The 19132-nt window shown below is 44.7% G+C and overlaps 1 protein-coding gene across 1 annotated transcript; it reads left to right on the top strand.

Moving 5' to 3' along the window:
• Positions 1-7552: 7552 nt before the first annotated feature.
• On the top strand, positions 7553-17417 carry URAD (ureidoimidazoline (2-oxo-4-hydroxy-4-carboxy-5-) decarboxylase; the record flags this gene model as incomplete). Its single annotated transcript, XM_081296602.1, has 2 exons — positions 7553-7727; positions 17071-17417. 2 exons carry the CDS (start codon positions 7553-7555, stop codon positions 17415-17417), a joined length of 522 nt encoding a protein of 173 aa, XP_081152728.1.
• Between the last annotated feature and the right edge of the window lie 1715 nt (positions 17418-19132).

Genomic DNA, 19132 nt, shown 5'->3' with positions numbered 1-19132 from the left:
TGAGCCAAACAAATTTCCCTTTATTATAAATTTCCCAGCCTCCATTATTCTGTTAGAGCAGCACGGAATAGACGGAGGCAAGTACCTCAATGCCTCTAGCCCTGGTTACCTTTTCTGAGGACGGTAATTACATCTCTCAGGATTATCTGGAGAATTAGATAAGTTAAATATCTAGCATATACGGGTTATATAGAGCATAAACATACAAATCACTTAGACCAATGCCTGTCACCTGAGTGTGACCTAATGTTATCATTTGTACTTTCTTTTCTGGGTTTTCCGTAGGTCACCATCAACTCAAAAGTAGATAAATCCAGATAAATCTCCACTAGGTGGAGAAATTTTAGTGGCCTCCAGTGCCTAGCAGCAAAGCCACATTCTTGGGGTTCTGTGCCCACTGTGGACTCAATGCACTCCATTTCTCAGTACCCGCCATGTAATGCCGGCTCTCTAGCCAAAACAACTTACTCATACACAGATTTCCTTTTCCTTACCCTCCCTGTACCTGGATGCCAACTCCATTCTCTTCTTCCCATAAGCCCTTGCTTCCTGATCACCCTTCAGCTCTATCTCCTCCCTCAGGCCCTTCCCGGTCTCCCTGATGGCTTCCTCCACGGCAACCTTGGAAGGGCTTCTTGTGTATACCATCCCAATGGCTTTGAACGTGGAGCCCACCCACCTGTGCTGTTTCCCTAAGTAAACGCCCTGTCTTTTCTATCCGGTGTTAGTAAGTTTGAAGGCAGGCAGATACGATTAACACTAAGTTGTGTGCTTCACTCCTGTCTGTGTACAGTGTCTGGATACAGTAAGTAGATGTCTTCCATTAGTTTTTTACCACTTTAGTAAATGCATAAAATTCACTTGAAGTGAAGCATTCAAATAGTTTGATATTTTTACTTATAGTAATGAATGAAGTCCCCCTTTACTCACACAACCCAAATGCCAAAATACTTCTTTAGAAGAACTAGTATTAAAGTTTGAGGCATGTCTTCTTGTTTAAATATATTTACATTATTCACACAGTTTCACACACATGCTTACTTCTTTGTTTTTTACATATATGCAATCACAGTAGCTATACTCCCAAACAGGCTTTTTTGTTCTTTATGTGTCAATATTTTCTCACATATGTATATGTATGATACACATTAGAAGGGCATGTTATGTGCATCATACTAAGAACTAGATCTGCATGACCTTGTTTAAACTTTGTAATTACTTTATGAAGTAGGTAATAAAATTATTACCATTTTTTTTCACTAAAGAAACTGAAAGTTAGGCTAATAACTTGCAGTCTCCAAACCTTATTAACATGTACCTGTCTTGGTACTTCATATAAGTTGAATCATGTAGTGTTTGTCTTTTTAAAAATTTTTTAAATTCTAATTTGTCATATATGACAACAGAATGCATTACAATTCATATTACACACATAGAGCACAATTTTTTATATCTCTGGTTGTATACAAAGTATATTCACACCATTAGTGTCTTCACACATGTACTTAGGGTAATGATGTCCATCTCATTCCACCATCTTTTTTACCCCCTTGCCCCCTCCCTTCCCCTCCTTCCCCTTTGCCCTATCTAGAGTTCATCTAATCTTCCCATGTTTCCCCTCCCAATCCTACTATGAATCAGCCTCCTTATGTCAGAGAAAACATTCTCATTTGGTTTTGGGGGATTGGCTAAATTCACTTTTTTTGTGCCTGGCTTATTTCATTTAGCATAATGTTCTCAAGTTCCATCCATATTATAGCATATATAATTTCCCTCCTTTTTAGGGCACCATAATATTCCATTACGTACATATGGTGCATTTTATTTATCTACTTATCTATCAAAGGAAGCAGGGGTTAGTTCCACCCCTTGACTAGTATGAATAATGCTGAACATGGGTATGCAAATATCTCTTCAAGACCCTGCTTTCAATTTCAATTATTTAGGATATATATATATATATATATATATATGGAAATCATATGATAGTTTTATTTTTACTTGTTGAGTTTATTATTTTTAAAGGCTATGTTGTAGGGATCACATGTTTCTTTGACCATCCAGTATCAGTATCAATTACAGGGTAACAGCATCATGATTTAGGGTATTATTTCTCTCTAGTACATGCAGGTTGCTGAGATTTTAAGCAGGTGGTTTTGTCTTCTAGTCATGGAGAGTTCTTGCTAGAGGGACCGCGTTAGGCTAATAAAGTTTTTTTCTTGTTCTGGGTCTTTGTGCCTTGGCTAAATTTGGTCAAGGATGAACAAAGGAGCCAGAGCTTATTAATTTAGTACCAGTCTCTTGACAAGCGAGACAGATCCCACTGCTGTGTTCCTGGGGCTGCTCTGGTCCCCTTCTTTCTCAAGCCTTCGTCTCTGGTCTTCTATGAGCTGCCTAAGTGCATGGGCTCAAATCCACCTCAGTAGCTCAAACCCGAGAACCCCGACGGGGACACCATGTTGACTCACACTTCAGAACTGCTTTCCTGTTTTAAAGTCACCAAAGGATTTGATTTCCTTGAAAATGAATATTCTCTTGTTTATAAGCTTTATAGAAATGATGTTGTGGTCTCTATCCAATTGCCAGATCCTGTTTCCTTTTTTTTAAAAAAAATCAATATTATGCTTCTAAGACTTATTTATGGTTCATATTGAGAACACCCCTAACCCAAAAATCTTAATTTCAAAATCAAAATCTAAAAAAAAATATATGTTTTGGTACTGGGGCACTCAACCACTGAGCCACATCCCCAGCCCTATTTTGTATTTTATTTAGAGACAGGGTCTCACTGAGTTGCTAAGTGCCTTGCCATTGCTGAGGTTGGCTTTGAACTCACAATCCTCCTGTCTCAGCCTCCAGAGCCACTGGAGCCACACCAGCACAAAATCCCAAAATTTTTGAGCCAACATGATACTCCATGAGTGGAAAATTCCACACCTAACCCCACGTGACAGGTGGTTGCAACCAAAACGCAGATGCATATATTGTATAAAATTGCCTTCAGAGCTGAGTGTGGTGGCTCATGCCTGTAATCCCAGCAATTCGGGAGGCAGAGGCAGGAGGAGCACAAGTTTCTGAGGTCAGCCTAGGCAACTTAGGGAGATCCTGTCTCAGAATTTAAATAAATAAATAAATAAGACTGGGGATGTAGCTCAGTGGTAAGGTGCTGCTGTGTTCAATCCCCAGTAGAAAAAAAAAAAAACAAATTATCTTCAGGCTACATGTGTAAGTTGTATGTAAAAGAAATGAATTTTGTGCTTAGACTTGGGGCCCATCCCCAGTTATCTCATTTTGTATATGTAAGTATTCCAACATCTAAAAAGTGCAAAATCTGAACCACTCTGGTCCCAGTATTTTGGATAAGGGCTACTCAACCTATATAACATGGAGCTGAAGTTCCTTCATTTCTGAACATACAATTACCAAAACATACAATTACAAAAACCTGCTATTTATTATTCTCACACTAATGACATGACTTGTATATGCTATACTTTTTAACATGACAAACATGATATTTATGAGGCAACAATTCCTGAAGAATGACGGTCCTTAAAAACCTCTTAATGGAAAATGAAATTAGAATCTTATTAAACCACAGATTCAGTTTTAGTTTGTATCAATTTGTGTCCCTGACTTAACTTTCCATTTTTAAAACACAATTTTCAAAATCTCATTTTATTTGTTAGAAACATTTTATCTTTAAAATTTGTATTTGTGCATTATAATCAGATATAATAATGGGATTAATTGTGCTATATTCGTACATCTGCCCACAGCCCACTTTGATCAACCTCATTCCCCGGGGGAGTTGCAGGTTTACTAAGGTAGCCACTTCGGCCTTGTCGTGATCCTGCCAGCAGGTGGCGCCCAAGCACCGCTGTTTGAAAATCGACTCCCAAGAACTTAGCCCCATTTCGTTAGTACTCCTTGCCCTTTGGAAAGGCAAATTTTAAGCTGCAGAGTTAAAGAAAAGATCAATCCGTTGATATGAAGAAAAACAACCTTCTATGCAGATAACTTTAATTCATTCAGGATTCAGTCATTTGGTGACTATGGCAATGAGTGCATTTTAAGTTCGTTTCTTACCAGATTTCTCTCACTAAGCATCCTCATGTTAGATCCTTCTCTGGGACCTGGCTCTCAGGGTTCTGGTCCACAGTCTGGGGCACCTGCCATGCTTAGGGTTTCGGGGGTGCTGGGACTGGCTTCCCATATCAAAAATGAAGAACCCATTTCCCTCTCCAAGAACCCATTTTTTTTTTTTTTTTTAGGAGAAAGATAAACGCCTTGGGGCCTTGGCCAGCTACAGGAAGATGTCTTGGATCACCTTTTACGACTGCTCCTACCAGCCTCCCTTTCTGACTATTCTAAGTAATATTTCACCTAATGTCTTCAAGGTTTGCTTAGATGATTTTTTATTAACACTTATTGATAACATACTATATTCTAGAACTGGACTAAAGGCTTCTTAAAGACTGTCTCACTTACAAGCTGTTTGTTCTGTGGCAGTTTAACAGATGGCAAAGCCAAAACTCAAGAAGCTTAAATTGCTTAGTTAGAGACTCGAAGATAATGAACTCGGGGCCTCTCTGGTCCCCATGCCTGCCCACCTCCTCACTACCTGGCTGGATGACTGTAGGTGTTGGGGACTCCCTCCATCACTGTCTCACTGTGCCTGGTCGCAGTCCCCAGCCAATGGGTTGCCAAGGCCCATCTCCCTCACTCTGCGTCCTCTCTCACTTACTGCAGCCCCCAGGGCTGAAAGTGCTCTAAGCCTGGGAGTGTCTGGAAGTCCAGTAGCGGGGGCCCTAGGGACACTATGGAGGCCCTACATAGACTGTCCCTTCCCTTTGCCCAGTCTCCATCTGACACTGCAGATGCCACACAGGTCGACTCTAGAGCTAATGGAGGCTGATGTGCTGGAGGGAGAAGGAGAAGAGATGGGGGTTGAGCTGTTGAGGTGTCTGTGGCAAAACCCACATGGATAAGGAAACCAGGCTGTGACTCCCTAATGGCAGAAGGAAAAAAAGAAAATGTTTGTTCCCATGGAGGACTGAACACAGGAGATGTTGTGTTAGCCAATAACTATGTAGTGTTACGTGATGAGAGCCATTTTGAGCACTTTTGTACATTGATTCATTTAATTTTTGTAAGCTTCCCCTCAGGAAAATACTATCATTATTCCGACTTACAGATGAAGAAATGAAGTATAGAAAAGTTCAGTAACTCGCCACATGCTCAGTAGTAAGTGGTGGAGGCAGGATTAGAACTTAGGAATTCTGGCTCCTGAGCCCAGCTCCCTATTCTCTGCAGTGCTGTCCAAAACTGCATACCCAGTATGAGGTTTAATTTTTTTTTCACAAATACCCAGGTATATGATAACACAGATGCTCTTCAATTTACGATGGTGTTACATCCTGATGGGCCCATCTAAAATTAAAGATAAGTAAAAAATGCACATGATCCCTGTAACCTACTGATCATCCTGGCTCAGCAGCAAAGCACACTATAGAGTTTCTCTTATAACCCTCCAAGACTGAATGGGAGCTGAGGTCACTGCTACTGCCCAGCACAGCAAGAGAGGACGAGACCCGGAGGAGTTGAGCAGGGAAAGATCCAAATTCAAAATTCCAAGGACAGTTCCTACTGAATTTGTAACACGTTTGCACCATCGTGAGGTTGAAAAATCATAAGTGGACTCTTGTTAAGTTGGGGACACTCTGTGTAATATTCTTTGTCGTTCCATGTTTGAAACAAAGTCCACTAACGGTGGGACTTCTGGCACCAGATTCACCCCTTTTGGAAAGAAAATTTTCATTAGCTTATTTCTGGGGTGGCCCAGATCCCTGGGGTGCGGATGCAGCTGGGGAACTGGCTACAGACAGAAGCAGGACAAAACCCTTGGCTGTTGACAAATTGCACCAGCACTGGTCCCCTGCTTCGAAGACCACAGTGTAAGCTGAAAAGACTGCTTCATTAATCCTAAAGCTGCCGCTCTCATGCTGAATCGTGATTCACATGGAGATAAATGTGTAACTGGTATGGTTTTAGGAGACATGTTTGCATTTTTAGTTCTAAAGGGAAATACTGGCAATCTTTGCTTTTAATTTCTGACCCCTGCCTTTGTTTGTTTTTGTAATACTCAATGTTTATGTACATCATAATTTTTAGTGCATATCAATTGTAAAAAAAAAAAAAGTTTTGACGTGATGTTTCCATACATTTGCGTAACATGCTTTCATCATATCCACCCTCCCTATATGATCTAGTCCCCTTCCCTAATCATCCTCTTCCTACTTTCACGATGTCTTTTTAAAATTTTCCTTCCAGATTCCACATATGAAATGCAATACTTGTCTTTGGCTTATTTTGCTTAACGTGAGGATCTCTAATCATTTTCCTTCAAATGGTTTGATATTGTTCTTCATGGCTGATTAGTATTTCAGAGTGTGTGTGTGTGTATGTGTGTGTGTGTGTGTGTGTGTGACATTTTCTTCATTCATCTGTTGATATGGCTATCCATTCATCTGGATAGGCTGATTCCATAGCTTTGCTATCATAAATAGTACTGCAATTAACATGTTATTCTTTTCACGTTATTTTTGTATTGTGCTTGCATAGGGTGTGAAATCTAATTCGTGTGGTCAATTAGTTCAATTCACCCTATGGTGAATTTATGCCACAGTGAGTTCACTGTGATCCTCCTATGGCACAGTTTTAGGCTCCCGAGATATAGAGACTCAAGATACACAGTCTATAGCCTCATGGGTCAGTTGGGGCTGACAGATTACATGCAAACAAATAAATGCAATAATGAAGGTGATTTTACAAAAGAATAGATATACTCAAGGAGAAAGTAACACATAGTGGTGCTCAAGAGAGCACAGAGACTGGGACAGAATTGTTCCTGAGATACCTCATCTTGTTTCATGTGCATTTATTACCTCTTGTGTTAAGTGTTTGGATTCAGAGGAAAAGTGAACCATAGGTCCTGTCCTCTGTAGCAGCAGCAATACCAGATGGAAATGTGTTCCCAATCTAAGTTCCAAGAGGATTGACCTATGACCTGTCCGAATTGTCAGGGAAACCTTCCCCAGGATAACAATGGCATTAAAATGTTAATGACACCAAGTCTATCTGGCTTGAGTACTGAGGGTGAACTATGGCCACTACTCAGTTTGACTTTGGAAATGTCTTAATTGGATACATTCACCACGCAGAGATCTCTGCTCTGGTATTACAACCTTATGCCTGAGTTGGGGTACAGCTCAGTGATAGAGAACCCGCCTAGCATGCACACAGCCCTGGTAATTCCCAGCACTACAAAACAAACAAAATCCCTTAAGCACATGTTTATTGATGATTACTTAAGTGTTCTGGACCTGCTTTTCCCAGAGGCAGTTAGAACATGCTAAACTGGTATTGCATAAAAAAAATTTTAAAAACACACACAAGCTTGTGCATTCAGCAAATATAGCCCAGTGAGCAACAGTCAGCTCACTCGCCCAGAGAAGCAGGGCATCTTGCTGCCTCCGTGTGAACACAAGCGATGAACATGGAGAAAGTCAATTCCATGGACTTTGGAGAATTTGTGGATGTGTTTGGAAATGTCATTGAGAGGTGTCCTCTGATTGCAGCAGCTGTCTGGTCCCAGCGTCCGTTCTTTGACTTGGAAGATTTAGAGAAGCACTTTTTTGCCTTTATAGATGCTCTTCCACAGTCAGGTAAGGCTTCAGTCTTAGGCACTCAGTATTAGACACAAAAGGATTTCAAATATGCTTATCTAAATGTTTTTAGAGGGGCTGTGGTTGGTAGCTCAGTGGGAGAGTGCTTGCCTAGCGTGTGTGGGGCACTGGGTTCAATCCACATAAAAATAAATAAAATAAAGGTATTTCCAGGCATGGTGGCACACACCTGTAATCTCAGTGGCTTGGGAGGCTGAAGCAGGAGGATTGTGAGTTCAAAGCCAGCTTCAGTAATTTAGCAAGCGTGGCCCTAAGCAACTCAGCCAGATCCTGTCTCTAAATAAAACAGGAAAAAAGGCTGGAGATCTGGCTCAATGGTTAAGTGCCCCTGGGTTCAATCCCCAGTCACAGATAAATAAATAAATAGATAGATTGATAGATAGATAGATAGATAGAATTGTGCCCATCTACAATTTAAAAAAAAAATTAATCTTTTAGAAGCCAAGCACAGTGGTACATGCCTGAAATCCCAGCAACTCAGGAGGTTGAGGCAGGAGGATCACAAGTTCAAAGCCAATCTTGGCAATTTTGTGAGACCCCGTCTCAAAATAAAAATATAAAAAAGGAATGGGGATGTAGCTTAGTGGCTAAGCACCCCTAGGTTCAATCCCCGATACCAAATAAATAAATATATAGGTAGATAGATGTAGACATATAGGTATCTTGGTCTAGTTGCTTATACTTGCTATATTCAGCTCTTTTTATTAGGTTTAATTAATCAATGTCCTTGGGTTCAGTAAGAAGCTGAGCACTTGCAAGGTGTTAGGCCCAAAGTGGCTTGAAACAACTTACGTGAGCTAAGGTAGAGTCACTGTTAAATATTAGACATGGAGGTCACCAGGAGGACCCGGATGAAAGGCCTCATAGTGATTTAGAGGCCAAAGGTCAGGCCGAGGGCCCACCCCCACTTGGCCACACAGTGTTCACTGTGGCATGTCCTGTATATGAGAGAGGTGAGAACTAGATACCAGGAAACCTCAGAGGCTAGGGGAAAGAGCAAGTAGCTGACATTTTTTACCATCAAGGGCCAGTTTGGAAGTTACTATTGAGGAAAGAGAATTCATTCAGATCAGGGACTCCCCGGAAGAGTAAGGGGGGAAAGAGGAGAAACTGAGGAAATCCCTCTGGAGAAAGGGAAATGAATTATTAGTTTCTTCTGAAGAGAAAGAGAAAATTGAGGCGTTTCTGGCTTGGATGGGGGAGGAGAGGGGTGGCGGTTTAGGCCAGCCTGCAGGACTGATGCCCAGCTGCACAGGGATTCTGAGGCCGAGGGTTAGCAGCCCAGGGTGCTCCAGACCCTGTGGAGGACCTGACATGCCGCAGGGAATGAGGATAGGGGACGAGGGCCACCTTCACACAGTGGCCTTCCATAGACATCTGGATCCGGGAATGAGACCTGCAGCTCTCCTCTGTCCCATGAAGGAGCCCACAGAATTTTGAGATCCTGTATGGCCTCCAGTTGTCAGATGAAAGCCTCCAAAATGAGGAACTCAGTTAAGTTCATTTTGGGCACATCTAGGAAGAGCAGAGGGTGATGTTATAAAAATCAAACTGACAGATACATGGGGGCTGTGTTGACATTCACCCACTTCTTGGGGTTTCTTCAAAGTTCTGGCAGCCACAGACTCAGATGTGAAGGGGGCTGACAGACTTGGAGTCCTCTGACCCACACTGAGCAAGGTGACTCTGGCTTCTCAGCTCAAAGCCTGCCAGGTGAGCTGGAAGGAGCAGGGGACTATGGGAGCCCAAGCTCACAATGCCTGACCAGAAAATAAAGGAGGGAAAATGAAAAGCTCTTCAGCCTCAGGGGGAAACCACATTTAAAAGGTTTTCATGACATTTTTTATCAGGAGAAGGAAAATCCCAGGATTTGTCTTAACACCCAAAAAAAGTGTCAGGGCCAAGGAGGGAATATATTAAAAGAGAAAGGCAGGATGACTCAAATTTATTAGTCATTGATTTGTCCAGTTATTCAACAAACATTTGAAGTTTATTACTCTATACTTGGAACTTAGATAATAAAATGAAAATATCCCCTTTTTATCTTCTTTCCCACCAACACTCACCCCAAGCTGTTTGACCTGAGGTTCTTGGGGTGTGGGGCAGGCTGGGGTACTACCTCCCTCCTGAGGCAGATTTCAATATCCTTCCCGATGGGGTGGAGCCTCTGTCTCCCAGCTGGTGTTGGAACCCTAGAGCACTCAGTGAGTGGGATATTAAGATTTGATAGAAGTGTGCTCAACAAATGAACGTAACTATACCTGAGGTGCTGTTGAAAGAGGGTGGATCCTAGTATAACCTCTTTCCCTCATGTTTTAACTTGGTGATTTTAGTATGGGTCAGAGGGACAAAATGGCTGGAGGGAATTTGGGCCAACTGGACTGTTCTTTGCTTCCACAGTAGATAGCTCTTTGAGGGGAACTCCCTGCTTCTCAGCCCTCTCCTGGTGTCCAGGAGGCAGCTGGGAGCAGAGCCTCCATGCTGTCCGGGTGGCTGTCTGTATCTAATCATCTTAATGACATTAGATAAGTAATGTTAGCAATGGTGATAATAATAACAGATAGCCTGCATTTATTGAACTTTTACCACTGGTGTATTCCAGGTACTGTTCCAGACACTTTGCATTTGTTAACTGATTCAATCCCTGTAATAATCCTTTAAAATAAGTAGTGCTATTAGAATTGATTGTCCCATTTTAGAGATGAGAAAACTGAGGTAGACACAGAGAGATTAATTTGAATAAGGACACTCAGCTAGAAAGTGGCAGAACTAGGATTCTAATAACTCTCTCATAATCGTCCCAGTGGCTTTTGAAGAAAGAGGCAGAACTGGGAGTTAACCCAGTTCCAATGAATCAGATACAGAATCTAGAAACAGTATCTAAGGGTATTTATTATTCATTCACTAATTCAATTCACATTAATTCTTGGTTTCTCAGACTCCATGTTTTGTTGTTCAAATAGTCAAATAAAATGATCTATTGCACAGTGTGGCAACTATAGTGAATAATAATCTATTGTATACTTGACAGTTGGTTAGAGCACAGACTTTATTTTATTATAGTCCTGGGATTGAACCCAGGGCTTCATGCATGCAAGGTAAGTGCTCTACCATAAAGGTACTCCCCAGCTTAAAGTATAGATTTTGGGAGGAGGAGGGGATTGAACTTAGGGGCACTCGACAACTGAGCCATATCCCTGCCCTGTTTTGTATTTTATTAGAGACAGGTTCTTACTGAGTTGCTTAGCACCTTGCTAAATTGCTGAGGCTGGCTTTGAACTTGAGATCCTCCTGTCTCTGCCTCCCGAGCTGCTGGGATTACAGGCATGCACCACCCTCCCCCAGCCTAAAGTATATATTTTTAAATGTTTTTAACATCAAAAGGTAAGCACGTGGGCTGGAAATGTAGCTCAGTGGTAGAGTGTTTATCTAGCACATTAAGGCCCCGGGGTTTCATCCCCAGGACCACAAAACCAAAAGAAAACAAAGTAAGTATGTGAGGTAATGGATATGTTAAATAACTTGATTTCAGCATTTCACAATGCATACATATGTCAAACATCAAGTTTTTCACCATAATATATACAACATTTATTTGTCAAAAAAATCAAAATGGGATTTATTGCATAATCTAGCTTTTGCCTTTGGATAGTAAAGAACAAACTGGGTATAGTAGAAAACTAGAAAAGACCTTAGAGAGAGGCACAGGATATGGTAATTTACCTGGTCAAGGATTTGTTTTAGGTCATCTAGGAATACCATTGACAGACAACTGAAAATCAATTTCTACAGTAAACCAAAGTTGGCTGTCCATTTAGGTTAGAGATAGTGATGATTGACCAGTAGATGGCAGTACAGGATCAATGTTTGGCTCCTGCCCTACCTGACAAAGCATCCTCTCTAGCCAATCAGTTTCCCTCAACTAGCCTTGAGGGGAAAGGCTTCCCAAACAAGAGGAATGGCTATAGTAGAAGGAGGCAAGTTGAAACACACCCACAACTTGAGCCAATTCAGGACTGATTGGTGTTAAAAATCAAAGAGTGGGCTGGGATGTAGCTCAGTGGTAGAGTTTAGCAACCACAAGGCTCTGGATTCAATCTCTAGCAACCTCCCCACCCCCACCAAAAGCAATAAAACTTTCCTAAGAGTTAATTACATAGTGATGTGATGTTTCAGAATTAAGTAATGCCATAACTTAATACTTATCAGAGAATAGATTTGTTAAATTAATGAAGCAATTAGATACTAAGATTTCTCTTATATACAGGCTAGAAGAGGTTTAGATCAAGCTATTAAAATGTGTTCATTTGGCCAGGCACCGAGGCACATACCTGTAATCCCAGCTATTCTGCTGAGGCAGGAGGATCTCGAGTTCAAGGTCAGAGCAGGCAACTTAGTGAGACCTTGTCTCAAAAAAAGTGGGGGAGCTATTGGGGGAATAAATTAACTATAGAGCACCTCTAGTTCGATCCCCAGCAACCCTGAAAACACACAAAATATGTTCATTTGTTTATTTAGTCCAAAAATAAATAAATAATACTCCTCCTCAAGAGTGATATGTTGGCTGTTAAATGCTTTCTGAGCGCCCCCTATGTATGATTCATGCACCATCATGGGCACTGATCAGTGCCTTCAATGGTCTTATATTCTAATGAAGACAGAATTAACATAAATAAATATGATTCTTTCAGATTCAATAAATCATTAGAAGAAAATATGTATGTTGTAGAAAATAAAGGAGGTCTTTCTTAGAAGGTGGAATTTAAATTTAAAACCAAAAGATAAAAAGGAAGTGGTCAAGACATAGAATGAGGGGCTGGGGATGTGGCTCAAGCGGTAACGCGCTCGCCTGGCATGCATGCGGCCCGGGTTCAATCCTCAGCACCACATACCAACAAAGATGTTGTGTCTGTCGAGAACTAAAAAATAAATATTAAAAATTCTCTCTCTCTCTCTCTCTCTCTCTCCCCTCTCTCACTCTCTCTTTAAAAAAAATAAATAAATAAAGCTTAGAAACCACAGTAAAACCTTAAAAAAAAAAAAAAGACATAGAATGAGGTTACTATGGGAAACGGTACCTGGGTTTGGAATGAATTTGATATTTGCGGGGACACAGAAAGACAAAAGTGATTAGAGAGTTGTGAAGAGTGGAGGGATGTGAGGGAAAAGAATCAGACAGGGTCGGATTGTGGAGAGTTTTTCCGGTAAAGAGTTTGGTTTCCTCCATGTGTAGTGAGACACCATCAGGTTTACCTTTTAAAATGGTTGTTGTGTGGGGACCACAGGTCCAGGGAGATCAGGTCCAGGGACTGTTGTAGGAGTAAAGTGAAAGATGGGCTTGCTTGGACTACGATTGGGGTAGTAAAGATGGAGAGATGTCACTGAATTTCCAGAACAGATGTTAGAGACAAAAGGATCATTTTTAGTGGATTTGATGGGCAGAGAGGAAGATCAGAAACAAAGACTATTAAGGATAACTCTTAAGTTTTAGTCTGAGCAACTGGGTGGTTGGTGGTGTTATTTTTTGAAGTGCTGAAGACCTAGAATTGGGAGGTAGAGATGGAAGTAGGAAGTTTGCTAAGTCTGAGATGCCTAATAACCATCCAAATGAAACTGGTAAGTATTTAGTTGGAACACAGCAAAGGAACTCAATGGAAAGCTAGGTGCTAACCTAGATCTGGGTGTCACCAAAGAATTGATGGTATTTAAAACCACAGGACTGGATTAGAGCACTTAGTGGGTAAATGGAGAAGGAAAGCACTGAGTCCTGAGTCCTGGAGTACTTCAGTGTAGAGCTGGCAGAGCAGGATCAAAGAAGTGAGGAGGAGAGTCGACCATGTGACATTTTCAGGAGAAAGAAGAGGATGGGCATTAGGCACTGTGCTCAGGCAAGATGCCTGTCTTCTGTGATCCTCAGGAATACAGGTTGGTTTGGGGTGGGACTGGAAGCTTGATAGAATAAATCTGGAAAGAGAACTAGACAACTCCTTTGAAGAGAGGAAAAGGGGAAGGAGAATTTAGAGGACAGAAGGGAATCAAAGGAAGACTTTAGTTTTGTTTATGGGATGAAACATTCTAAAGCATGTTTGGATAAGGATGGGGGTGTACCAATATCTGAAATTGCAGAAGTAAAAGTCTGAGAAAGAAAGGGGGCCCAGGAGCCTTCAAGAACACAAATGGAGGGGTTGGTATTTGATAGAGGGAAAAATCATCTCATGCCAGAAAGTGAGAACACAGTAGTGGGAACAGACTCAGGGAGGCATGTGGACTGCTATGGGACTCTGAGCAATTGTCTGCTGGTCACTGGCCATCCTTGCACCCGACACACACACTTTCTTCTCCTCTGGGAACAGAGGGTAGGTTATGCCAGGAACTCTTCTATGTGCAGATTCACATCCTGTAGTTCCAGCAATACACATTCACACCTATATCTTTAGAAGTGATAGCCAGTAGCACAATCAGTAAGTCCAGAATTTCAGGGGAAAAAAAAGAACAGGCAGCATTGAAGATGTTCTTAGAACCAATTAGGGCATTGGGATGGCCCAGGAGCATGTGGGCATCCCAGGTGGGGAACCCCCAGGACTGGAGACAGCCCACAGTCTCCAGTCCTTCCCTGGGATTTATGGCCATAGCTGGAGTAACTCTGGGATACTACATTGGTGAAGCTTTGGAGTGAGGAAGGGAGGGTTCTTGCTGCAAACCTATGAGCTGGTGGACACAATTTTACAGCACAGGAGGGCTTAGTGATTTGGAGCAAGGAAGGTTGAGTCTTGGAGCAGGTCAGGTTGTATTTTTTTTGGGTAGGTCACCATCCCCTGGGGACTCCTCCCAACACCTCTTTCTATTATAGGCAGCTGAAGGATGTGTGTGCGTGTGTGTGCGTGCGTGTGTGTGTGTGTGTGTGTGTGTGTGTACACACACACACACACACGCCCACGCCTGCATGCTGGTGTTGTGTACATTTCAGTTCCTCTTTTTTCAATCTAATCTGCCTTTTCTCTGCCCTTTTCTCGGTCCCCTTTCTCTTCTCTCCTTTCCTCCTGGCCAGAGTAGAAAATACATGCTCAGTCCTAGGCAAACATTAACCCCAGGGCGATGCTTTCAAGATGGGAGATAAATCAGAGGGGAGTGAGAAGCGAGGTGCAAGGGCAAGAAGGGCAAGAGGCAGATCTGGCGTTCGGGAGACCGAGCTGCTCTGCCACCTGTGGCTGCTCCCCGAGTGCACTGGGGATCAGGTGCAAGGGGGCGATGGGTGGAAAGACCCCCGCCCACTTCCCACAGCTTGGGCTGGTCCTGGAAAGAGTGATAAATGGGGGGATGGGGAGTTGGAGCCCCCTGACTGACTGAGGGGACTGACTGCTTTGAAATAGTATGTGAAGAGGAGGTGTCCTGTTGATCCTGGCAAAGGCTCCATAACTCGCATTTCCTATTTCCGGGCAGCTAGGGTGGTTTGCTGGTCCCGGGACTGGGTGGTCGCACAGGGTGGATGGGTGGCGGGATCCTGGCGCCGAGCCGCGTGGCGTGGCACGGCCAACCGCGGGCCCAGGGTTGGGCAGCTCCCCCAGGGTGGGGAATTTAACACCCACATTTTCGCACCATCCGGCCAGCCCAGGCTGGACCCGGGGAGCAAAGGAGAACTAATCCAGCTTGTAGTGGCCAAGGGGCAGGGCACCCAAGGGAGGAGCTAGAAAGCAATGGTGTTAGAGAGGTAGGATTATTGGTGAGTTTCCTTTTGAACTCTCTTTAACCTTGCTCCGCAACCAGGCCCCTAAAAAACGATTGGGATTTGGGGTGAGGGTCCAGGTGCAGTCCACTGAGTGACATTAGACAGGCCACATAACCTCTCTGAGCCTTCATCCAATACTCTTACTAAAACATTATCCACCCCTCAATTCTTTCTAACCCCCCAAACTTTGGTGCATGATTTGATAGCATAATCCTAACCGTGCTTTTATTGGGCAGATACTATACAGTTTGAGAAAGAAGGGGCTACATCATAAAGTTTTTTTAAAACTTCTCAGCTTTGTTGATATGTAATTTATGAAAGGGTGCATTAAATGGTCCCCATTTCCAATAGAACCGCATACCTATTCCCAGTGCCAAAGGCAAACAATGGCTTTATTGAGATAGGAAGAGTCAGGGACTTCCTGTGGTACCTTGGTCCAGTTCCACTGGGTTTACTACAAGTAATAATAATGACTATTGATGTTTACTAGGCATTAGGCATGTGCTTTGGGTAAATGAATTGTCTCTAATCCTCACAACAACTCGGCAAGTTAGGTGTCATTGCCCTAATTTAACTGATAGTCACTCTCTGCTTACTGTATCTTGCTTAGACAGAGGAATTTTAATTCTCTCTTTGGAGTGCTAAGCGGAAAGATTACCCAGGGCTCAGAGAAAACGCCTGGGTTAGGAATTGAGATTCCAGGTATTACAGCAAGGTTTCCCAATTTTAGGCCTAAGAGATTAAGAGAAGCTGTATTCCAGGAGAACTCCCGGAGACTCTTAGGAATCTACAGTGGAAGAAGGGGAATAAACCCCTAGCAGAGTGGATGGTGGGTGGCTGTAATTTTCCTAAAAAGAGGAAAGTCACTTGCATTCAAAGGGCTGTGGAATTCCGGTTGGAAATGGGTTTCTTTGCAGCTAATCTCCGAGGCGCTTTGGATGCTTGATTCCAGAAACCCAGGACTCACACTTAGGGTCACAAAATCTTGGGCATTTATTTGCCAAGCCCCATGGATATTATCCCAAGGATCCACCCCGCCCCTGCCTGTTCTCCTTTGGAGCAGAACGAAACTCATTCCAGGGCTTTTGCAGGAAGTCTTCAGGCCCTTGCGTCCGGCCCCTTTCAACATCAAAGCCCCCCTGAGAGCAAAGGACTTTGAAAAGATACGAAATGCTCGGCTCCTTATCGCGTCCCCGCTCTCCCCCAAGCAGGTCGTAAATTCCGAGCCTCCGCGGCCGCCCTTTCTCCCCTCCACTCTACTTGCCCCAAGGTCTCAAAGGACAAACTTGTCACTCCCGCCCCGCCCCCGGTCCCGGTGGGGACCGAATGTTGCGGGGACAGAGGGTCGCGAGGTCTGGGGCTTGTGAAAAGGGAGGGTGCAGTGGGTGCCCTTGCGCCGCCAGGACGCCACTATCCCGGGACCCGTCTTCCCTCCCTCAGCCTCCCACCGGGCGGGGCGGAGTAGGGGGCTGGATTGGGTCGGCAAGCGGCGACCCCGCGGAGCCAGCAGCCAGAAGCGCGGCGCTTTCTCCCAGCTGCTTGGAGAGGAGCAGGCGCCGTAACACGCTCCCACCGAATGTCTGTTTCTCTCCTCAGGACAGGAGGGCATCCTGCGCTGCCACCCGGACCTGGCGGGTCGCGAGCAGCAGCGGGGCACGCTCACTGCCGAATCGCAGCGGGAACAGAGCGGCGCGGGCTTGACAAGCCTGAGCGCAGAAGAGCGGCAGCAGCTGGAGAAGCTCAACGCGCAGTACCGCGCGCGCTTCGGCTTCCCCTTCGTGCTCGCCGCGCGTCTCAGCGACCGGGCGGCGGTGCCTAGAGAGCTGGAGCGCCGGCTGCACTGCCAGCCAGCGCAGGAGCTGCGCACTGCCCTGGGCGAGGTGAAGAAAATTGGCCACCTGCGCCTTGTCGACCTTCTCGGTGCCGACTCCTCCAGGCTGTAGAAGCTGCGCGAACTGGGGACCCCCGGACGCCTGGCTGACCCGGCGCTGGGCGCGCTGCGCTGGAGGCTGACTTGGGCCTGGAACTGCGTCCACAAACGCGCACAAAGGAAGTGGAGAATTGAGGCAATCATACGAGTGATGATGAGCCCTTTGTCCACCCACCCACACGTACACGCGTCTCCAAAATATTAGATAGTTTAGTGCTTTGCCCCGATTTATCCAGCTCACAGCTTCAATTCTTCACCCGCTTTGCCGCTTGCCGACACCACCAGCCTTTGTGGATTCCAAAGCGCTTAACCAGCTCTGGTTGGCTCCCCCACCCTCTCCTGCTAAGCCTGATCTGCAAAGCAAAACGGATGGAAAAAGGGATCTTTTATTCCGCAGCGGTTTGTCGGCTTGTTTGTTTTCCTTCTCCCATTTTATTTGCTGCACCTGACATTTACATGTGAGCGGAAGCGATTTTCTCGCTCAGAGGCACCTACTAAGCGGGAGCTGGCAAAGCAAAGCGCCGGCCTTGGTCTGGGGCTCCGGGGAGCTGCAGGAGGGAAGCTGAGGGCCAGTGTTGGAAAGGCGCTTCGTGGGGGCGGGCGCATAGCTGCTACTTTAAGAGTAGTGGCGGTGGGAGGGCGGAATGTCTCTAAACTGTACTGGCCTGAAGGTCAGGAGTGGGTGGGCCTCTTGTCTTTCCCGGACGTGGGTCCTGGGGCGTGGACTGCCTTCCGAAACCAACAGTTATGAAAATAATGATAATATTCATTTCGTGTCATGATGGGCATTGTGAACCCCAAGATGAAGGCGGTACCCCCATAGTGATGATAAAATGGAGGAAATCTGCAGAAATCTTTCCAGGTGGAGTAGGCCTGCTTGGGGGAGCTGGTCGACCTCGGGTTTCAGATTTGAGTTGGGCGGTTCCTTGAACCGGAGGCCAGAACACCCACTGGGAAAGAACATGAGTATCGTGCAGAAGGAGACCGCCACTGTTTCCAAACACCACCCCCACACACGTGTCTCTGCACCCCCGCCCCCAAAACAGGCCCCAACAAATATTCCTTAGCCGTATGTTGGCAAAAACCAAACCATCCATGTCCTCCCAACACAGGCTAGGTAAAAAAGTAAAGGAAGAGTTGGCCCTTTTGAAGACAAGGACTTCCATTAGTGACCGACTTAGTTCAGGGCTTAGCTACAGCAACAAAACAACAAGCACCACCACCACCATCACGGAAAACAACAACCTCTTCTCTAAGGAGAGCTGGGCAGTTGCACTCCTGGTTATGGGGCTGATGATCCACAAAAATAAATCCCTCCAGAAGAACCAGGAGTTTTAGTGGAGGAACCACTACCTGCCATTCCCTCCTCACAGGTGTTCCTTTCTAGTAGTAGGAGTGAAAGCTGGTGGTGGGGGTGGGCGTCAGAAAAACAGGTAGCCACCAGCATCCCAGGCCTGAGCCACTTCTGGGTGGAGGCGCACCAGGTGCACATCAGGCGGGAGCTTCCAGGACTCTGTTCCTGTAACTCTGGGCCCCCAGGCAAGGTGCTGCACCCTAAGCCTGGAGCTAGACGCCCTCTGGTCCGGGTAAGTTGGGGAATTTCCTAACACACAGGAGGACTGCAGCTTGATGAAGAGGATTTTTTTTTTTTTTTTTGAACCAGGATCCAAATACCAGAGGCTGGGCCTGAGACTCAGAATAACCCACTGTAGTCCAAGCACTACGCCC

Source organism: Spermophilus citellus (genome assembly GCF_964194105.1).
Source record: "Spermophilus citellus genome assembly, chromosome: 1".
NCBI classification, from domain to species: Eukaryota; Metazoa; Chordata; class Mammalia; order Rodentia; family Sciuridae; genus Spermophilus; species Spermophilus citellus.
This window is presented reverse-complemented; position numbering and strand designations above follow the sequence as displayed.